At 52.1% G+C, this 20,693-nt stretch overlaps 1 protein-coding gene across 34 annotated transcripts in view; it reads left to right on the forward strand.

The window, feature by feature from the left end:
* The window catches only part of PLEKHA6 (pleckstrin homology domain containing A6), a 133,239-nt gene that overhangs the window by 106,015 nt on the left and 6,531 nt on the right, over positions 1-20,693 (forward strand). For 23 of the 34 annotated variants that reach the window (XM_088801747.1, XM_088801741.1, XM_088801746.1 and 20 more), the window contains 16 exons: positions 187-273; positions 1,385-1,438; positions 5,275-5,355; positions 6,279-6,347; positions 7,597-7,677; positions 7,951-8,100; positions 8,935-9,030; positions 11,228-11,339; positions 11,937-12,076; positions 13,036-13,185; positions 14,477-14,606; positions 14,798-14,904; positions 15,790-15,966; positions 16,929-17,096; positions 17,448-17,581; positions 18,097-18,242. In XM_088801747.1, coding sequence (XP_088657873.1) covers positions 187-273; positions 1,385-1,438; positions 5,275-5,355; positions 6,279-6,347; positions 7,597-7,677; positions 7,951-8,100; positions 8,935-9,030; positions 11,228-11,339; positions 11,937-12,076; positions 13,036-13,185; positions 14,477-14,606; positions 14,798-14,904; positions 15,790-15,966; positions 16,929-17,096; positions 17,448-17,581; positions 18,097-18,242 — 1,882 coding nt within the window. The remainder of the gene's footprint in view (positions 1-186; positions 274-1,384; positions 1,439-5,274; positions 5,356-6,278; positions 6,348-7,596; positions 7,678-7,950; positions 8,101-8,934; positions 9,031-11,227; positions 11,340-11,936; positions 12,077-13,035; positions 13,186-14,476; positions 14,607-14,797; positions 14,905-15,789; positions 15,967-16,928; positions 17,097-17,447; positions 17,582-18,096; positions 18,243-20,693) is intronic. The other 11 variants (XM_088801745.1, XM_088801749.1, XM_088801743.1 and 8 more) reach the window with 10 other exon arrangements.

The following is a 20,693-nucleotide window of genomic DNA, read 5'->3' on the forward strand; positions in this document are numbered from 1 at the left end:
ATAATAGGGCAGCGAGTATTCTGTCTTTTCAAATCTTGAGGACGTGGACAGATCAATGCTGTCCATTTTAGTTTGGAGTCTGCTCTGGGACAGGATACAAACGTCCTTAACCTTGAACTTCAGTTGGTGGGGAAGTCCGTGTCCCAGTCAGACCCCCTCACCTCTCCAATCCGCTTTCTCTTCCAGTATGATTACCTGGGAGACAGGCGGCCGGTCCCTGCAGGACTGTTCCCCCACAACTACCCACTACCCCCCACGGTCCACGATAAGATGGTACGTCCTCGCCTTCCCTTCCACTTCCCCTCAGGACCTCTCCTCCCAGGGTGGGCCAAACGGGCCGACGCAGGGCTGCTCTGTGCCCAATGCCTGGCCCACCTGGATCTTAGCAGCCTCTGGATACCTCCTCCCTCCTGGCCAGGACTCTAACACCAGTGCAGAGTTTGGTGTCAGCTGCTCCTTCTCCTCTGTGACACGGGGCCGAGGAGCAGGGACAAGATCTGGAAGCATGTAATGTCCTGATCCTCTCGTCCTCAGAACAGTCCTCCTCTCCAGCATGAAGGGGCCCGGACATAGGCTCAGATTGTGGGCTGGGGAGGAAGTCAGGCCGGAGCTCCCAAGTTGCCCACTAAAGTGTATTTGCTTCCAGTTTATCCTTGCCTGGAATGTCACTTTGGGGAAGGAGACAGTGTGGAAGGACTGAGGAAGAAAAGATTTTCCATATTGCGTCTCCTCCTCTCTCCTCCCCGTTCTATTGTCTCTTCCTGGAATTATTTACCTGAGAAATAGGAGCACTAGATGCAGACGCTCCACTTGGAGGCTGGGGGTGGGGAGCGGGGAGAACCACTGGAACCGATAGGCAGAATTCTCATCTGCGAAGGGCTGTTGCTGTCCCCTCTTCCTGCACAGCTCCAGGAGGCCAGGGTGGAGGGGACCTTGGCGGGCAGGGAGGGCTGCTACTCCTTACCTTCTCATTCTCCTCTGCCAGTGTCCAAACTCTGTAGCCTTGACACATGGTAAATGTACCCATCCAGAAACAACAGATTTCCCCAGAAAACTCAGAAAATGCTGCTGGACGGGCTTACTAGATTGCTTCAGCAGTGCTTCTGTCACCAGGGAGGGCCAGGCTGACCCTAGGAGCCATGGAGTGGGGGGCTCAAGTGTGACCCTCCAGGAGCTGGTCTGGGAGTGTCCAGTGAGTGTGTCCAGCGGCAGCTTCTGTGCCTGCCCACATCCTCAGTCCCTCCCTCCCCAGAACTCCTCAAGGGCAGAGGCCTCTTGCTGTCCAGCTAACTCTTAACTGCTTTGCTTCCTTTTATTGTTTTCTTTTGTCATGTTCCTGTTTGTTTGTGTTGCCGTTGGGCCTCGGGCTCCGGGCTCCGGGTAGGATGAACTTTTAGACCTTCAGTTGCAAAGAAACCTAGAGTATTTGGATCAGCAGGTAGGCAGAGCTGGTGCCCCTCGCCGCCCCCCTGCTCCTGTGTCCCCCTGCTCCTGTCACGTTTACCCACCCCCTCCTTCCCACCTCCTCATCTTCCATCCATTTGACACCCTTTGTTGGCACAATCAGGACACAACAAAGTGGCTTATATTTTGGTTTGTGCTTTCACACCCCTTCTCTTCAAAGCTCTTTAGGGCAGCTGGGAGTTTCTTGGGGAAAGAAGAATAATAAATGACCACATGCATAATTAATGCCACCTCCTATTTGTTCGGCCCAGATGGAACTGCCCCTAGGGGGCAGGCAGGAATTTGCATATCTGTTGGAGAGAGTAGCTGAGGTGAGAGGGAGCCCATGCTTGGGGCTAAAATGTTAGGATTTAGTTCAGCCTGAATATGGGAAATTATCCAATTATATTTCACAGGTTTTTACTAAACTCCATAGTTTATAAACTGAGGACTATAGATCTGTCCTAGGATGACTTAAAAATTACATCAATTCAGTATATTTGTTAGTTCCTCCATGCAGTTCTTTTGTATACATAGCTCATGTTTTCCCGAGAATTCAGTACAGTGGACTGAGAGAGTATTTTCAACCCAGTTTTATAAATGAGTATCCTGAAGAGGCAATGAGTTTTCCCACGGGATGGAAATGCTTGGCTGCCTGTGCTCCCAGCTCCAGGGCTCCAACCATTTGCTACCTTGCCTTGTGGGGCTAAAGGGGCTGGGTTTAGACAGGCCAGAGGTCAACATGCTGGGCATTTCTCTGAACGCATACTCTTATGTTCAGATCTGTGGGATTTCACTATGCACACACTGTCCTGTGGAGCAGCTTGGAGTGGTGGTGGAAATAATAATGATAGTTGTAGTAGCAGTAGTAGTAATAATAATAATAATAATAATGGCCATAGCTACCGTGATTGGGTGCTTCCTCTGTGCTCTATACTGTTCTAAACATTTTACAGACCGTAACTCATTTAATCTTTGTAACAGCCCCACAGAAAGGGTACTGTTATTATCCCCATTTTATAGCTGCTGAAACGAAAGCACAGAGAGGTTACAAAACATGCCAAGGGCACACAGCCAGTGCACAGCAGAGCTTGGAATATGATTCTGAGCTTTTAACCCAGTTTACAGCCAAGGAAACATCTAATATATGAAGAAGTTGGGGTCAAACCTCCTCAGGATGATTTTGTGCTCTCAAAGTTGTAGAAAGAACCATAAACATGAAATCAGAGGATATAGCTGCAATGGTTGGTGGTTGAAGTCACAAGCCACGTGACCAGCATCTCATCAGACCTCAATGTCTTGGTCAGTTCATGCTCGTAGAAGACCTTGAGTACTGGGAAGCAGAGATGTCTGCATTTTAAGCAGCAAGGATGGTTCTTGGCCCTCAAGGACATTGCATTTTAGTTCTAGAAGCAGCATGTGGTGTCCAGTCCAGGATGCCAACCCAGAGCAGGCGTGGAAGCACGGATCGCCCTCCAGGAGCAGGGTCCGTGGTGCTAGGGAGTGGTGAGCAATAGGGCTCAGTGCCCCTGGGCTCCGGGAAGGCTTTCCTGCCTTTGGCCATCCACAATGTCTGACCATCCAATTATTCAATCCAGAAGGCAGTGCCTTTTCCTGAGGCTTCTGCCCTCCCATGGGGGCTGGGCCCTTAGGCTGGGGGTGCAGAAATAACTTTCAGAGGACCTCCTCCTAGATAAGCATAGACATTCTAGATACTCTTAAAAATCCAATTTATATGATTAGACTCCAGAACACAGAGTTAGACACTGCACTCTAGTTCCAGCTCTGCCATTTACAAGGATTTTTTTTTTTTTTTTTTTTTTTTTTTTTAACCCCGAAAACGTAACTTAGTCTCTCTGGGCCTTTATTTTCTCAATCATAAGATGGATATTATAGAATTTGCCTTTTCTACCTCACAGAGTTACTGGAAGAATCAAGTAAGAATTTAAATGAGAGCACCTTGTCAGGCGTTGCTAACGAGTGGTAATTGCTGCTATGATTATTTTATTGCTCTTTTCTTTTAAAACTCAATTTAAAATATAAGCTGAGTGCCCTTACTATGTATGAGGCACTGGGCTAGGTACTTTCTCACAAAAGCTCTCTCACATTTTGGGGAGACAGAAGATGGCACACAGGCGTCCTCCTCCACGCACAACCCACAGGGGCCAAAAGATCCCCAAAGCCACAGCATGGATGGAAGCAGGCCAGGGTAAGAATATTCCTGCTTCCCTCCTTTATTGCTTTAGATCCACTTGCTGGGGAAGAAATGAGCTCAGCCGGTGCCCAGGAAGAGCCTGGGCCTCCCTTACCATCTCAAAGCCTGATGTGTTGGTAGATCTGCTTTGTCCTACACACACACACACACACACACACACACACACACACACACACACACCCATACACATTAAACACTATCTCACATACGCACACAGGCGTCCAGAAGATAGGGTTCAATTTGAGTTCAGCTCCTTATAGAAAACGTAGTTGACGTCCTGTTGACTTTTAACCATTTCACAAAGTCTCAATTTCATGTTACAACTACTGTTTTAAAAGCCTTTTAAATGACATTTTATGTCATAGAAAAAATTTCCAACTGGGCTAAAGAGCTTGAAAAATCAGATCCTAGGAAAGCCTTTTAAAATGCTGTAGACAGACCCTGCAAAATGTGGGTAGATGGGTGCCCCTCACCCTGTCCACGTCACACAAAAGCAAGGCTGCATTTGTGCTGCCCTCTAAAAGGGGCATGAGGAAAATACATGGGGGCCCAAAAACGATTGGCAAGATAGGGGCAAAAAAGCTGGGGTTCCCTGAACTATGACCCCAGAAAATCTGCCCTAAGGTGGCCCGGTCCCTTCCCTTCCTCACTTCTCCTCCCTCAAAAGCTTTCCCTGCACAACTCCCTTCTGTCTTCTGCTGCCTACTCCTGTAGGTGAACTGAGTTAAAGGGACATAGCCAAGGACACTCCCTAAAATGTTCACGTTTTGATGTTGTCACGCTGGAATCAGTGGGGGAAATGATGGCATTTCTGCTTGATTGGTTTGACTTGTCCTTCCTGTCTCCCTCCGTCCCTCACCTTTCTTTCTCTCTCTTTCTTTTTCATTTGGCCAATAGTCTTTCCCGCTCCATGTTTCTAATGAACCTTGAAACATAAGGTAACGTGTTGGGAGAGCAGTGTTCCAATATCTGGTGTCCCTTTAACATGGCTTGCTTGTTTTGGCCTCCTTATTTGCTCCCTAGCGTCATCCAAGATCGACATGGATGCTACCAGCCCAGCTCTGGAAACCGTGTTTAGCAATCCTTTCTACTCTAGAGCCAAGAGGTGGGCAGGGGTTGGGGAGAGAGACCTGTGCCTATAATGTTTGGGAAGGCCCATCCAAGAGCAGGTCCCAGGTGTTCTTTCTCGGTTGTTTCATTTAGTTCAAATTTGGGGAGATTGGCCTTTGCAACTGCCTATGTGGTCTTTGACCAAAGCAGTGTGAGAAATGAGAGCTGGGACAAGGAGAGAACAACCTTGGCCAATATGGATGAGACCCACGACACCCAGGCACGCTGGGGAAGTGTCATGGGGCTGGGACCTCTTCAGAGCTGTGAGCAAGGGCACAGTGGCCTCCCAGCTCCCTTCTGTGGCCTGTCCTCAAGGTCAGTTTCAGTGCTGGTCCTGTGATGGTGTTCACAAGGGAAAAGCAGTGGGTAAGGCCAAATAGAGGGTACTGGAGTCCCCAAGAGGACCTGCCCTTTCCTGTTTCCTGGAAAGCAAGCACAGGTGGGTGTTGGGGAAATATTGCTATGTGGGTCTGAGTTTGAATTGTCCGTTCCTTCCTCTGCTACAGATGAGTGAGAGTGAGACTCTCATCAGTATGGTGAACCGCATGGTGGAGAGCTCCTCCCCCAGGGCCCACCTCTTCATGCAAGTAAGACCTCTGCCTGGCAGCATGGTCCCTGCCAACACCATTTTAGCTGCTTGTACATTGTCAAGTCAACCCATCTGGGATGGGGCTTGCTCCGCCGAACCTGCTCATCTGCCAGGCCTCCTCTCCCAGGCTCAGCCTGGTCTCCCTCCTTTAGTTCCACCGTGTCTCCTCCATTCTTCATATTCATGGATGAACCTAAGGCCCATTTCACAAAGTATCAATGTCACCAGCACCGATATGTCATGCCTGCCAGGGATCACAAATCTGCTTTTTAACGTCTGGGGCTTCTATTTTGTATTGCGTCTCTTCACAGAGTCATTGGGATGCAGGGCGTAGGGTGTAATATGGAACTATCCAATGCCAAAGGTGTGTAGAGTGTGTTGTGGTTACAGATGCGTCATCAGGGGCAGGGAGCGTTTGCTGAAGCCAGAGCTACTTCTGAATTCATACCAATTCTGCTTTAGGCACAAGCCCTGTGACTGGTATCTAATCCACTAGGATAATGGTTCTCAAATATTTCCAGTGCTTAGTCCATTCTCCCATGTCTTATCCTCAAAACCAGCCCAGGGTTAACTGTTGTTCTCATGTTTGTTATCAACAATCCCTCTGGGGGCTGCACATGTCTGGAATTCCTCCCAGCGGTAGCTCCTCGAGCATAGGCAAGAGGAGATACACAGCATGAGCTGAGCAGCATCTGTATCTCCAGAATCAGCCTAGGACAATTGGGATGGAGCTTAAACTGGGCCATCCGAGGCTTCCCAGCCCGGGAACAGAGAATTACCTCAGCTCAGGGCCCTGGAATGGAAGCTACCGGGAGTGATGCACTGTGGTCTCTGGCGAAAATGGAGTAAGGGTTGTCAGCTTCCTCACCCCCACATGCCCGTCCGTTCCCTGCTGCAGTAACCGGCCTCATGTTCCTGCAGGTCCCTCCGTACCCAGAAGTGTTGCGGGAGAGCCTCCACACCTACAAGTTAAACGAGCAAGACACAGATGTAAGAGCAGCTCTCTGCGCCTCTGTCCACTCCAGCCACTCCCACTGTTGTCCTTGAGCTCCTCGTCAAGGCTTCTCTGTCCATCTCTCTCCTTCTCACAGCTCTTCATACATTTGATTCATGTCCTTGCTCACCACAAAGACAACACTCTGCTGGTGCCTCCTCATCCCCCTTCGTTTCGCATTCTTTCCACTTCCCATGCTGGCTGTTTCCCCACTGAGCGCGAGGCCCCCATTGTCCACAGCGGTGGGATCTGCTTGCTGCAGGAACACAGATTTGCGAGGAGATCAGTTAGTCAGTCCACTCTGTGCCCAGCCTGGCATAGTCCCTAGGTAACTGGAAAGAAGAACGTGGGTATGCCCCTGCCCTCAGGGAGCTTCAGGACAATGGCAGATGGTAATAGGTGGTGGCCTATGATTCATATGCTGTAGGGCCCAATAATAGGTCCTGTGGGAGTGCGGGACCATGTGGGCTGGTGAGTCAGGGACAAAACAGGTAGCATGTGAGCTGGCCTTGAACTGAAAGGTCCAGAGAGCAAGATCAGGCGCAGTGGAAAAGAGCCACAGGAATGTTTCCGGAATGGCATTAATAAAGGTATGCGCACAGGAAAGCAAAGTCTTTCCAGGAGAGGAGTTGGGCTTCACCTGCCTCCTCCCCACCACCAATGGCCTTGCCTGGGTAGTGGGTCTGCCCGGCAAGCCTGGGAGAGGTTACATCCAGGCAAGGACCAGACTTCCGTGGAGCTCTAGTGTCAGCCATCCTGAGGCCCGAGAGGAAGGAAGGGAGGACAGGTCCTTTGGGGCAGGGGAACCAGTTTACATTGTTCACTGGTTTTCTGAGACTGTCGTTCAGAAAGCCCTACCCTTTAAGCCCACACCCACTGAGGAGGCCTGGGAGGTCAGGCCACACTATCTCCTCAGTCCTGGTGAAACGGAAGCCCTAGGAGGGTGAGAATCCAGGAACGTAATCGTCTGGCTCTCAGACCTCCCTTCTCTCAAGCTGGCTCACTTCCTCAGAGAATAAACATACCTCCCCTCCCAGTGAGTGCTTGGGGAGTCTCCCAAGGTAAAGACCATCTTCCTGTTCCCAGGAGTCTCCAAGGTCAAGGTGAAGGGGCAGGGTTCCTCAGCAGGAGAAAGGAGGCGGTATCCAGAAGCTAGGCCCTGCCAACCCCAGTCTCAGTTTTCTATCAAACTGTGTCCTTCACCCCCTTCTCTCTCCCGCCCTACCCCCTCCCGTCGGCCCCCAGAAGCTGCTGGGCAAATTGTGTGAGCAGAACAAGGCGGTGAGGGAGCAGGAGCGGCTGGTGCAGCAACTCCGAGCGGAGAAGGTGAGAGCCAAGGGGTGGCCTGGACTGGGGCACATTGGGGGCTGGTGTGGAGAACGTGTGCGCCGCTGTTTCCATCCTGACTAAACTGACAGCTTTGCCTTCCTTGAACTTCTGTCCTGCCCGTAATCAGACCTGCTCTGGGGAATCCTAGTCAGTGTGAAGACAACCTCCCTCAAGCTGCCTAGTTGAACTTCTAGGGCTCAGGCCTGTGTTGCTAACAATTCCAGAGAGATCTCAGGGCTGCTCACAGCTTTCCCTGCTGCCTTTCTGCAGGAAAGCCTGGAAAGTGCCTTGATGGGGACCCACCAGGAGCTTGAGATGTTTGGAAGCCAGCCCGCCTACCCAGAGAAGCTGTTGCATAAGAAGGAGTCGCTGCAGAACCAGCTCATCAACATCCGGGTGGAGCTGTCTCAGGCGACCACGGTAACCTGCACACGGGGTCTGCAGCCTGCACGAGAGGCACCTCTCCCAGCTGTTGCTCCTTTAATCCCGATTCTCCTAGAAGGGCCAGAGCAGGGTGCTCCTCTGGGAGGGGCATCAACTTTAACACTGCCTTGCAAATAGGCAGCCAGTATGGCAGCCTGCGTGTTCCATCAAGTCTCCACCAAGGACACTGGCGAATTTTCCACCACCTACATCTACACCAGGATTTGTTCAGGACAGCGTGGAGTCAGGGCCACTTTTTTCCTTGGCTGCTCTAATATCTTTGATGCCCACCTGTGTCCTTTCCCCTGGAGCCCCAGGACACTGGTGGCAATGCTGCTGCTCTGGTCCTTTCCAGGTGGGCACAGGGCAGACCCTACAGTAAAGACTGCCTGAGTAATAGCTCTAGGGACAGTAGCAAAAACCCCAGGAAAGCGTGGCCCAGAAAGTAGGACAGGCTCTAACCTTCAGCGAGCAAACATCTTCCCTCTGGCCTCTTTACTTTTGTCCTCCAGTTGCAACCACTCAATCTGGGGAGACCAGGAGGATGAGGGAGTGATGTTACCCCCTGTGGCCTATCCACATATCTGGAGAGGATGCCATCTTCTCTTTATTTCGGTTTGCAGCAGGATAGGCTGTGGCTCCTCTGGTAAGGCTAGGGTTTGTCATTTGGCTGTCAGCAGAATGCCTCGGCCCTGTGCACTTTCCTCCTGGCCCGCTGTGCCCTCCTCCCAAACCTGCCAGACCTCAAGCACCCTGTCCCCAGGCCCCAGAGCAGGATAAGGAGGAATGCTAAGCGATGGCAGCTTTCTCAGTAAACCCTCCCCAATGCAGGCCTTGACGAACAGCACCATGGAGTATGAGAACCTCGAGTCAGAGGTCTCTGCCCTGCATGACGACCTCTGGGAGCAGCTCCATTTGGACATCCAGGTAAAAGGGCCCTGAGCTGGCAGGGCTTGGCGTGTGCCGTCGGTCTTTCCTGTTCCTTTTGTCCAAAAGAGATCAAAGTGGCTCCTTTCTTGCTTTAGAGATTTCAGAGACTTAACAGAAGGAGTTGGTGCTAAGACAAGACAAGGCTCAGGGCCACTTGAAGCAGAGTCTAAATTTCAGGGTGAAGATAATGTGGGATTCTTCACTTTCATCAAATCACAGGGATGGAGCCAAGTGGGAGCATGGGAAGCGTTAGGTTAGACACCAGCTGTTTTATGACTCAAAGGTTTTAACAGACCTATAAATATAAATATACGAGGTCTGACAATTAAGTTCACAGACTTGCCACCGTGCGCTTACATGGGCAGCTCTGTACAAACAGCTCGGTGAGGTTTCGTAACCTTGGTGTATCAGTGTCTCACAGCTGTGTTCGTGTTGACGTGTGGAGGTGTCTTGCTGAGTGGCATTTATTGTTGTTGTGTGTTTCTGTGTGCTGTTGTGAGAATGTCTGAGCTTGAATTAGAGCAACGAACAAACATGAAATTTCTTATTAAACATGAAAAGAGTGGATGTGAAATCAAGGACATATTAGTCCAAGTTTATGGGGATAATGCCATGAAGAAAATGGCAGTGTACAAATGGATTAAACGTTTTTCTGAGGGGAGAGAACGCGTCCCTGATGCAGAGAGGTCAGAGTGGTCAGTAAGAGCAGAACTGACGAAAACATTGCAAAAATTCATTGAATTGAGTGTCAAAATCATTGGCTGACTATGAGAAGTGTATCAGACCAAGTAAACATCAATAGAGGAACAGTTAGGAAAATCTTAACTGAAAATCTTAGCATGAGAAAGGTGTGTGCAAAAATGGTCCCAGAGGAGCTCACCAATGAACAAAAGCAAAGGAGAGTCGAAGTTTTGGAGAGGCAAGACGATGTTTTGGGCCGTGTTATCATTGGTGATGAAACATGGGTGTACCAGTACGACCCTGAAACAAAGCATTGAAGTGCACGATGTAAGTCAGCCAATTCTCCATGACCAAAAAAATTCCGTCAGTCCAAATCAAGAGTCAAAGCGATGCTGCTCACCTTTGTTGACATCAGAAGGATTATTCACTATGAATTTGTGGATCAACTGCACACACACTTAACCAAGTTTACTATTTGGAAGTGCTGAAAAGGCTGCATGAAAAAGATGAAAACGACCTGAACTTTTTGCCAACAGCTCATGGCTCTTGCATCACAACAATGCACCAGCTCACACGGCACTGTCTGTGAGGGAGTTTTTAGTCAGTAAACAACTGTATTGGAACAGCCTCCCTACTCAGCTGATCTGGCCCCAAATGACTTTTTTCTTTACCCAAAGATAAAGGAAATATTGAAAGGAACACATTTTGATGACATTCAGGACATCAAGGGTAATACAACAGCTCTGATGGCCATTCCCGAAAAAGTTTTAGGAGATAGGGTAGTGTCATGGTCAAGAGAGCACCAGCTCCTGGAACAAATAGACCCAGATTCAGATGGGGTCACAACTTACTGAAAGACGGTTGGGCACGAGTCCCTTCGTCTCTGAAGTGGGGACAGCTGCTGCCCTCGCCTCATAGAGTTGTGCAGCCTGAATGGGTTAGTACACACAAAGCGCTTAGCACGGCACCAGGTGGAGGGGGTGCTAAATAAGTGGTGGCTGTTATTTTTCAAAGAGTGAACATTGATATTGAATATAATTTATGGCTATTTGGACATGTGTTGGCTCTGGTATTACAAAAGGGCTGTTTGAAAGGGCAGAAAAACAGGAAACTGGAAGCTCTCACCCCTGGAAAACAGGCTACCATAAAATGTCCACCTAAAGGGGCCTTTGCTCCAAGACCACCCTGGTCTCCCGTGGGGGGCTTTGAGGGGTGGCCCCTCACTCTCTCTTGGTTCTAAAGCCTCAGGTTTACCAAAAGCCCTCTCCTCTGGCAAATCCGACCTCCATGTTATAGATGCTGAAGAAACAGAGACTGTCTGTGGAAAAGATCAATGTGCTGGAGAGGTGTGTGTGTGTGTGAGGTATGGTGTGTGTGTGCTGGAGGGATGTGTGTGTGTGTACACACGTGTGTGTATGCCGGTTCCTGCCTACTGCTGGTCCGAGGGATGCAGGGAAAGGGCTGGGCTGCTCCTTAGCAGCCACTTCCTTGACTGGCTCTGTGGCTGTTGCAGAATGACGTGCTCACCCGGCAAATCCAGAAGGAGATCTGGAGGGTTCAGGACGTGATGGAGGGGCTCCGGAAAAGTAACCCTTCGCGGGGCACAGACACAGCCAAGCACAGAGGTGGGCACCTCCTCCACCTGCCTCTTGGGCGTCTGGCCTCACCAGAAATGCTCCAGTGTCTCTGGCCTCCATCCCACATTTCTCCAGGCCCTCACACTGTGTTTAGAGCCTGTCAGGGCCTTTTTGGGGCTCCGGAATCTTCCCTGGACCCTGGGCGGGTAGGTAGGCCTCCCTTACACTCTCCCCCACCCCCAGGTTAGACCAGATATACCATTCAGAGATGCTGTCGACCCTGATATCCTAGATTCTTCCCCAGAAAAGGTCAACGAGCATAAGCCCATGGGCCCCTTGGTGGTCTGAGACTACTACCTTAGTAACTTTGTTCAGCCTTGGGACGTCGAGCTGGCTTTCTTTGACATCTTGGGAGCAATCACGTCCTTTCCTTCCATCCCATCAGCTTCCCCTGTGCAGCACACCTCCAGCACGTGACCCAGCCCCACTATAGGGACCTTTGTCAGGCCTGAGTGGCTCTGAGACACTAAATCCTCCCTCCCACGTTCCCGGGTCCTCCCTGGCCTCTTCCACCTATGGAGCCCCTCGATCCTCCAGGTCACACCCCTACCCCATGCCTCATATCTCTCCTCTGTTTTCCCCAAGGAGGACTTGGCCCCTCGGCCACCTACAGCTCCAACAGCCCTGCCAGCCCTCTCAGCTCTGCCAGCCTCACCAGCCCCCTGAGCCCCTTTTCACTGGTATCTGGCTCTCAGGGGTCCCCCACCAAGCCCGGGTCCAATGAGGTAAGCTGAGGAAACGGAGTAGAAGGTAGGTGAGGGTGGGAGGATCAGGTCCTCATTTGCCTGCAACTGCGCAGATGCTGTGCCCGCCCTTCCCAGAGCCCCCAGTCCTAGAGCTTTGGTGCCCTGTCCAAGGCCGTCATTCTCACATGCAGTTTGGTGGCCTTCCCTCCAGATTTCTCCTTTCCCTGCTCTTGTCTCCATCTGCCGTCTCTAGCTTCCTCTCAGGGGAGTCTCTTCCGTAGCACCAGGGTGATTAGCAAAGATACCAAATAGTTTATAGGAATTTAAATCCAGGATTGTTCCATGGGTGAGAGGGTTGAGGGCTGGTACGGGGAGCAGTTTCCTCGTCAGTCAATCAGCCAGTGCTTAGTGAGGCTGTACTGTGGGCGAGGGCTGGTAGGAGGCTTTCTCAGAAAGACACCCCTGCACGCCCAAGGCTTTCACTCAGGGGGCTCAGTGTCCAATGGGGACCAAGACCAAGTCACAGTTAACAGCCAGCCTCAGGCATATGGCCCTGAGTGTCTCAATACTGAGCCACATGGTTCAGACTGTAAACACTCCAATGTGCCAGAGAGAGGGTAGAACTTGAACTGGGCCACGAAGCACTGCAATGGACAGGTAGAGGAGCAAGGCATCGCAGGCAGGAGAGATGGCAGAAGCACAGGTGCAGGGGTGGGGATGTATCCAGTGTGACGGTGAGGCAATGAGGAGAGAGCTTTGGAGAAAAACTGGGGAGCAATGGGGGGGTGCACAGGTGGGGCTCGGTCGAGGTGAGCCTGGAAGGCCGGCAGAGACTTGGCTCTGCAGTCGGAGCTCTGTCCAGACCACGGGTGGGAGTTGGATGATCCAGGGCCCACCGGGTCTCAGTGATGTCGTCTGCCTCCTGCTAACGCTCTTTTCTCCTGCTCTCACAGTGGCTGCTCTGTGCCTTCTAATGCTCTGGCTTCTCTCTGCCTCAGGAGCCTGGCCCACCGCGGCCTCCCCTCCCCAAAGCCTACGTCCCCCTGGAGTCTCCTCCCACCGTGCCTCCACTCCCTAGTGAGAGCGGCTTCTGGCCTTACCCCAACTCCCCTTCCTGGCACCGCAGTGGCGAGACAGCCAGGGGTCAGGTACCCAGCACTTTTGGGTCCTGGAGGGCAGGGGTGGAGGGAGCGGAACAAAAGGCCAAGTGAGGGGGCAAGGCCAGACACTGAGTCATTTCCTCATTCCAGTATTACTTCTCCTATACCTCAATTTCTGCTGGGCCCGCTGCCCAGTCGGACTCTGGAATCAGGAAAGGGATGGTTGAAACCCTCATACAGGCCCGCTTTTCTCTATTTGCTTTCTGTGGACAGTGGGGAAATGAGTCACTCCTGGGTGGCCCCTGGCCGTGGGTGATGGCCTGACCCACTCACTAGTAGCCTGATCAGACGGTGGGCGTCAAGGGACACCCCCCCATATACACATACACATACACACACACTGGTGCTGTTCCAGTCTTTCTTACTCTTGTCCACCCCAGACCCCAGTCCTCCCATAACCTATCTCTGTCTCTGCCTTGTCTGTATCCTCTCTGAGTCGTACCAGACCCTGGAGTGTAAGGTTACAGGCCCTTTTATCCCCTGTTCTGGCCCTTCTCTTGCCTGGATCCCTAGCCAAGATCCAGGTAAGATGTGCAGTTAGGTTTAGAAGAGATTGCATGGTGAATAGACAAGAGTCCCGTGCCTAAACTTGGGAAACCCATGTCCTCATCTCAGCTGCTGGTATGTGCATAACCCTGAGGGTCTGCCCAGTAAGGGGGGCCGAGCAGGTAGCAGCACCTCTGTTTTACTGACGGAGGAAGTTGATAGGACTTATCTACGCTCTAGCTGGGCTGGCGTGGAGGTTTCTGACCCCTGGCCTAGGCTTCTCTGTCTATGCCCCTCACTGAGGCTTAGATTCTTCAACTGCACAATGGGAGGCAATGGCACAGATGACGGCCGAGGTCCCTTCTAGTCTCCCGATTCTGTGAGCCACAAGCTAAGTGCCCCTTTCCTGCCCCCAGAATCTTGGTACCAAAGCTCACCTGGTTCTTTCGCTCCAGTCTTGGGTGCTGTCACGACAGAATCCTCAGAGATCCTTGGCCTGTAGCCCCCTCCTCTCTGGCTCACAGCAAGTCCATCCTTCTGGGTGCTTGCCAAGGGGACTGGTCGGGTTAAGGGGCTTTCCCGAGGCTTGGGCCCTCATTTCTTCCCAAGATGGCCTTGCATTTGGCAGCCTAATGCCTACCTGCCCACTTCCCAGCTGACACATACAGAGTGTCCCTGTCCCATGTTTTTAAGGGTTTTCACTTCAATAATTGCTAAACAAAGAAACATCACTAAGAGCCAAATTCCTGGCTCTCACTCCAGCATCAGACATCTTCTCATCCTTCCTTCGCAGCCCACAGCAAGCTGTGAGCAAAGCCAGAGAGAGCCCCACCAGACCTCAGCCCTGGACACCTCTAGAGATGCCAGACTTGTGCCCACCAGGCAAGAAATGGAGGCAGAGAAGCAGGCAGCTCTCAATAAAGGTACTTCTGTCCCGTCCCCCCCAGATCTAAGGCTAAGGGCCGGAGAGGAGCCCAGGGAGGCTCATTCACACCCAAAGCGAGCACTTACCTCCAGACCTTTCATCTCCAAGGTGGGCGAGACTGAGCCTCTCTGAGAAGCAGGCTCCCTGTCTCTCTCCCTGAGACCCACTGGCTGCTCTGTCTCCCTGCAGTTGGCATTGTGCCCCCACGGACGAAATCGCCCACGGATGAAGAGGCAACCCCATCCAGGGTAGTGAGGCGGAATGCCAACGGGCTCAGCAATGGCCTCTCCTCCCGGGTGAGTGCACCCTGCAGGCTTCAAGAGCTCAGGCAGGCCTGCGCCAGGTCGGCAGCCCAGGGGCCTCTGTGTGTCCACCCACTTGTCACTACTGCTCAAGAAACCCGGGCTGGAGGAAGAAAGCAGAGCAAGCAGGAGGAGGGAGCAGCTCCACTGGGGGATGCTCTTTAGGAAGACGTGGGAAGGGACACGGAAGATGTGCTGAACAAGGATAAAACCACATTTAACACAATGCTGCTGATGTGCCGATGATGACATAAAACGCAGCAAAAGCCGGTGTTCAGAGTCCAGGGCGCCAGCTGAAGGCAGTGTAGTAGTGTCCTGGGGCTGCTGGGAAATTACCAAAATACCACACACTGGGGGCTTAAAACAACAGAAGTTTATTCTCTCACAGCTGTGGAGGCCAGAAGTCTAAAATCAAGGTGTTGGCAGGGTGGTTCCTTCTGGAGGCTGTGAGGGAAAATCCACGCCATGCCTGTCTCCTAACTTCAGGTTATGGCTGGTAATCCTTGGTCTTCTTGGCTTATAGACACATCACTCCAACCTCTGTCCCCACCTTCCGTCACCTCTACTCTGTGTATCTTCTTATCTCCATAAGGACACCCATTATTGGTGTTAGGGCCCACCCTAATTCAGGATGATCTCATGTGAGATCCTTAATTATATTTGCAATATAAAGAATATTATATCCTTAATTCTATCCCTATTTCCAAATAAGATCACATTCACAGGTACTGCGAATCAGGACTTTGACAGATCTGTTGGGGACCATTATCCAACCCACTACAGGCAGGCTTCCCAGAGAAGGGAAATGTAAGGGATTAGGACAGATGGAAAAGCTGGGTGGGAGATGTGGCACCTGTCAGAGCCGACCTCCCACTGCAGCAGGAGCGCCCCAAGAGTGCCATGTTCCCGGGCGAGGGCAAGGTCAAGATGAGCGTGGAGGAGCAGATTGACCGTATGCGGAGGCACCAGAGCGGTTCCATGAAGGAGAAGCGGAGGAGCCTGCAGCTCCCAGCCAGCCCGGCCCCTGACCCCGGCCCCCGGCCTTCCTACAAAGTGGTAACGTCCTCCCAGACACCCATAGGCATGGCCTGGCATCTGCCAACACAGCCCACTCCCATGGTGTGGCCAGCCTGGGCCGGAGAGGTGGGGGGTAGGCTGGGCGTTGGAGAGGGAGGGGGTGGGGAGGACACAAGCTGGGCACCTAGGTGATCTGGGGGACACTTCTCCCCACCGAGCAGAAGAGATCCTGCAGCATGTGTTTTCTTTCTTGTGTTTAAAGAAAAATACCTCACGAAAAGGGATACCTTGACGGTTTTGGTTGGAGTAAAACTGTAAAAAAATTCCGTTGATAGAGGATAGTAACAAAATCTACCATGCAGAAGCAGCCATCGCTTATACACATTTCTAGAGCATTTTCTGTGCACCTAGCGTTGGGCTGGGTATACTGAAAATACTCGCAATAGCTCTGCATTTCATGACTCTTTTTCATGTTATTTCATTTAGTCCTTTCAACAATGCTGGGTTAGTAATTATGATTCCTATTTTAAAGAGAGGGAAACAAAGTCACAAGAAATTAAGCGAGTCCTGGGCCACACAGCCATTAAGTGCAGAGCTGGAGGAGCCCAAGGCATCTGCCTAATTTTTCTTTCCACTAAATTTCAGAAATACAGAAAAGTTATGACTTTGTAAGTCCTGCCCTCAGTTTACATTCTAGTTGGTGGATTGGAACTTCCATAACATGAAACAGTAAGCAAGCATTGTAAGAACACTGATTCAGCTGTGCAAAATATGTGGCACAGGAGGTGAACACAGGACACAGTAGGATGGGAAGTGACAAGTGTTGACAAGCGATAATAATGAGATTTTACCTCCAGACGCTTGCAGGTGGGCAGGCTTTGGACAAGCAGCACAGAAGCAATGGGGTGGTGGCCAGGTGGGCCGTGCTAGGCAGGGCCAGCGAGGACGCACAGGTAGGGCTGCCTGGAAGCACCAGCAGCAGTGGAGGTGCCGTCCCCTAGGTGCGGCGTCATCGCAGCATCCACGAAGTGGATATCTCCAACCTGGAGGCGGCCCTGCGCGCAGAGGAGCCTGGCGGGCAGGCCTATGAGACGCCACGGGAGGAAATTGCCCGGCTTCGAAAGATGGAGCTGGAGCCTCAGCACTATGACGTGGACATCAGTAAGGAGGTGAGCAGAGTCCTGGGTGAAGGGGGAGTAGGAGCTGGGGGGTGCAGGCCGTGACCTGGGTCCCCCCACAGCCCTCCACCCCGTCAGTAAGGAGGTGAGCAGAGTCCGGGGCGAAGGGGGATAGGAGCTGGGGGGTGCAGGCCGTGACCCGGGTCCCCCCACAGCCCTCCACCCCGTCAGTAAGGAGGTGAGCAGAGTCCGGGGCGAAGGGGGAGTAGGAGCTGGGGGGTGCAGGCCGTGACCTGGGTCCCCCCACAGCTCTCCACCCCGTCAGTAAGGAGGTGAGCAGAGTCCGGGGCGAAGGGGGATAGGAGCTGGGGGGTGCAGGCCGTGACCTGGGTCCCCCCACAGCTCTCCACCCCGGACAAAGTCCTCATCCCCGAGCGGTACATTGACCTGGAGCCTGACACTCCCTTGAGCCCGGAGGAGTTGAAGGAAAAGCAGAAGAAGGTGGAGAGGATCAAGACGCTCATTGCCAAGTCCAGGTAACAGGCCTGGGGGAACCTGCACTTCTGAGCGCCTGGCCCCGAGGACGCCTGAAGCAGTAGTACCGCTGATCCCAGCACCCAGCCCATGTTGTTAGGGGCCCTGAGCCGCCCCAGCAGGGAGCGAATGGAGACAGTGGTCAGGGCAGTGGCCTGGGCCCAGCCCAGTGGCCAGGGCCATGAAGCCGCCGTTGGTGCCCAAAAGACCTGCCAAGCTCGTGCTCACGCTCTCATCAAAACAAACTGATGGGTTGCCCTCTGGTGGCTTATTTTCTCCTTTAAGGCTGCTCTAAATGTTTACTTGAACTTTCTAATTCATTTAAAAATATTGTGGGTAGGGGTCCCAACATGTGTTTTGCCAGGTGCCACTCACCCCTTGGGACAGCCTTGCTGGGGACCAGAGTCTACACATGCACAGGGCCCTTGCCCCCTCCCCCGCCAACCTTGGTGCACAATGCCCCTCAAGCCAATTGGACCATCGTGTCCCCCCACTATGTCTGTCTGTGCCTCTTCAGTATGCAGAACGTGGTACCCGTCGGCGAGGGGGACCTTGTGGACGTACCTCAGGACTCAGAGAGCCAGCTGCAGGAGCAGGAGAAGCGGATTGAAATCTCCTGTGCCCTGGCGACCGAGGCCTCCCGCAGGGGCCGCATGCTGTCTGGTGAGAGGGGCTGGGCCTCGCTCCGCCAGGGAGACCGGCTGACCATGTATAAGGGAGGAGGCACGGCACTGAGACAGAGCCAGGGACAGAGATACAGGGCCAGGGAGATATTCTTCAAAGTCAGGATGGGCATTTATTGAGCACCATGTACTGTGCTAGGCTCAGCGAGGTGCACAGGGGCCAGAATTGCTGGCATGGCAGAGATCAGAGCCATAATGACCCTCCTTGCCACTATGTGGAGGAGTGTCCCAGGCCATGCAGACATCACAGGGAGCCATTCTACCTGGGCAGGTTGGGAAAGGCACAGAGAAAAGGTGATAGCTGACTTCATTGGGAAAGATGAAGTATTTACTAGTTGTGGAGTGAGGGCCAGGTATTCCAGGGTGTCCTTTCACTTTCCATTCTTGCTGCACACAGACAGAAAGCATGAGAGAAAATGGTGCAGGTAACCAAGGAGCTAGGACTGATACAATCAGCACTTTGGCTACTGACCCCAGCCTACTTTTCTGCTAAGAAAAGATGGATCTGAGCAACTGACTTCTTCGTGGTGTGAAGTGGACACCGTGAGGTTAAAGTCAACAGGATTAACTTCTGCTTGGCCTGAGACATGGCCCGGAGTAGATGAGAGCGTAGTTGGCAAGGATGAAATGAATGAAGATGGGAAGAATGGAAGAAATTCTGTGTGAACAGGAACATGAAAGGTAGAGGAGACAGTGGTTGTCATGAAGCCCGGGAAACGGAGTATTTCCTCTTTCTCAAGACAGGGTGGTTAGGAGGGAGAGGGAGAGGGAGGGCTTTGAAGGCAAGTCAAGAGGGACGGATGCCAGATTTGTGATGACTTTGGTCAAGGAGGTAGAGACAGATGTACCGGCCACAGTCCCAGCAGCTTGGGCGAGAGTCAGGCAACAAGCAGGTAAGGATTTTGGCTAGGAGCTCATTGGAGGGTGTGGTGTTTCATGTTGGTGATTAAGAGGGTTTAGGGTTTAGTTATGGCTCTCTGAGACTCGTTCCTCATCTGCAAAATGCAAATCAAAATACCTGCCTGGTGATGTGAGGAACGGAAACAAGGAAGCCCCTGGCACAGTGCCAGGCACTCAGTAAGTGCCAGTGACACCACCCAATACCTGTGGTGGTGGTGGTGGTGGTGGTGGTGGTGGTGGTGGTGGTGGTGGTGGTGGTGGTGGTGGTGGTGGTACTAGTTGAAATAGCAACAGCTGAAGTAGAAATAGGAACCAGTTGTGTTTTGGGTTTTGTTTTTAGCTATTTTAAATATGGATATTTCAGAAACCAGAGGGTTTTAGGCCACAAAGAAGGGGATTTAAGTGCGCCTTAAGGAAGAACCTACTGGCAATTACGGTATATGGACATTAGACGGGTGGCCAGGGAAAGCCCAGGAGGTATTTCAGAGAGAGGCGAGGCTGTCTGGGCTGGAGTTGAGGGCAAGAGAAAGCATGGTCTTCAGAGGGCCTGTCCTGCCAGAGTCAAAAGGCAGCAAAACCAGTTTGGCTGCAAGGAGGCCTCTGGCAAACCTCGGTCGTTTAGCTGTAAAATGAGTGTGGACCTTCCAAAGATCAAATTCCACATCCTCTGGGCAAAAGACTACTTCCTGTTTCAAGGGTAGAGGCACCACACTGTTTTTATACTTCCCTCTGCCCTGCCCCAGCCCCTGGCTCTCGCGACTAGTTTCCCAGCCAAAGGTTCCACGAAAACAAACCCACCTAGCCTGTCAGATTCCCCCTCCGCACACACAGGCTTACATTTCAGGGTCTGCACTGAAAGCAAACGGTCACCTGGCTTTTGCCAAAACCCCAGCTATTTAAAAAATGGCTGTGGCAGGGCTGGATCTCAGACTTAGCTCACTGTTCCCACTGCCCCTGGCCCCATGGCCCAGATTCCCAGAGCTGCAGCTCTGCCAGGCATAGCAAGGAATGTTCCTGGGCACATGCAGGGTGGGCATAGGTCCGTGCTGGGGACCTATGGGTATGGGGACACTGGGCACAGGTCGTGAGGACAGTGCAGCAGGCGCGGGGTGTAGAGTTAGTGCCTGAGTATGGGGGTGTGGCATGGATGGTGTGGTCAGCGACAAGAGTTGCAGTGTTTGTCAATACACCTGGTGTGTGCAGATGTGACAATGTTAGGTTTGTTTGTGTGGCATGAGGTCATGTATAGTGTCTATCAGTACTGTTTGTATTTGTGTGTATTCAGGTGTGTGGAGGAGGGAACGTTTGGGTACAAACACAGGAGTGTGTGTGTGTGGGTACGTGTGCGCTGTGGGTGCTGTGTGGAGCCCCAGTCTTCATAAGTACAGGTGGTATTTGGTACGCTGTTGGAGTGTAGGTTTCTGTATACATGGCTGTGTAACACAAGGGTGGGGGTGGTGTTTCTGATGCACGCGTTCGTGTGCAGTCATCTTCCTTTGCAGTAAGGGGATGATAGCAAACTGGTGCCTGT

This window comes from Rhinolophus sinicus, chromosome 11 (genome assembly GCF_057876585.1).
Source record: "Rhinolophus sinicus isolate RSI-liver-muscle chromosome 11, RSI-T2T, whole genome shotgun sequence".
Taxonomy (NCBI): domain Eukaryota; kingdom Metazoa; phylum Chordata; class Mammalia; order Chiroptera; family Rhinolophidae; genus Rhinolophus; species Rhinolophus sinicus.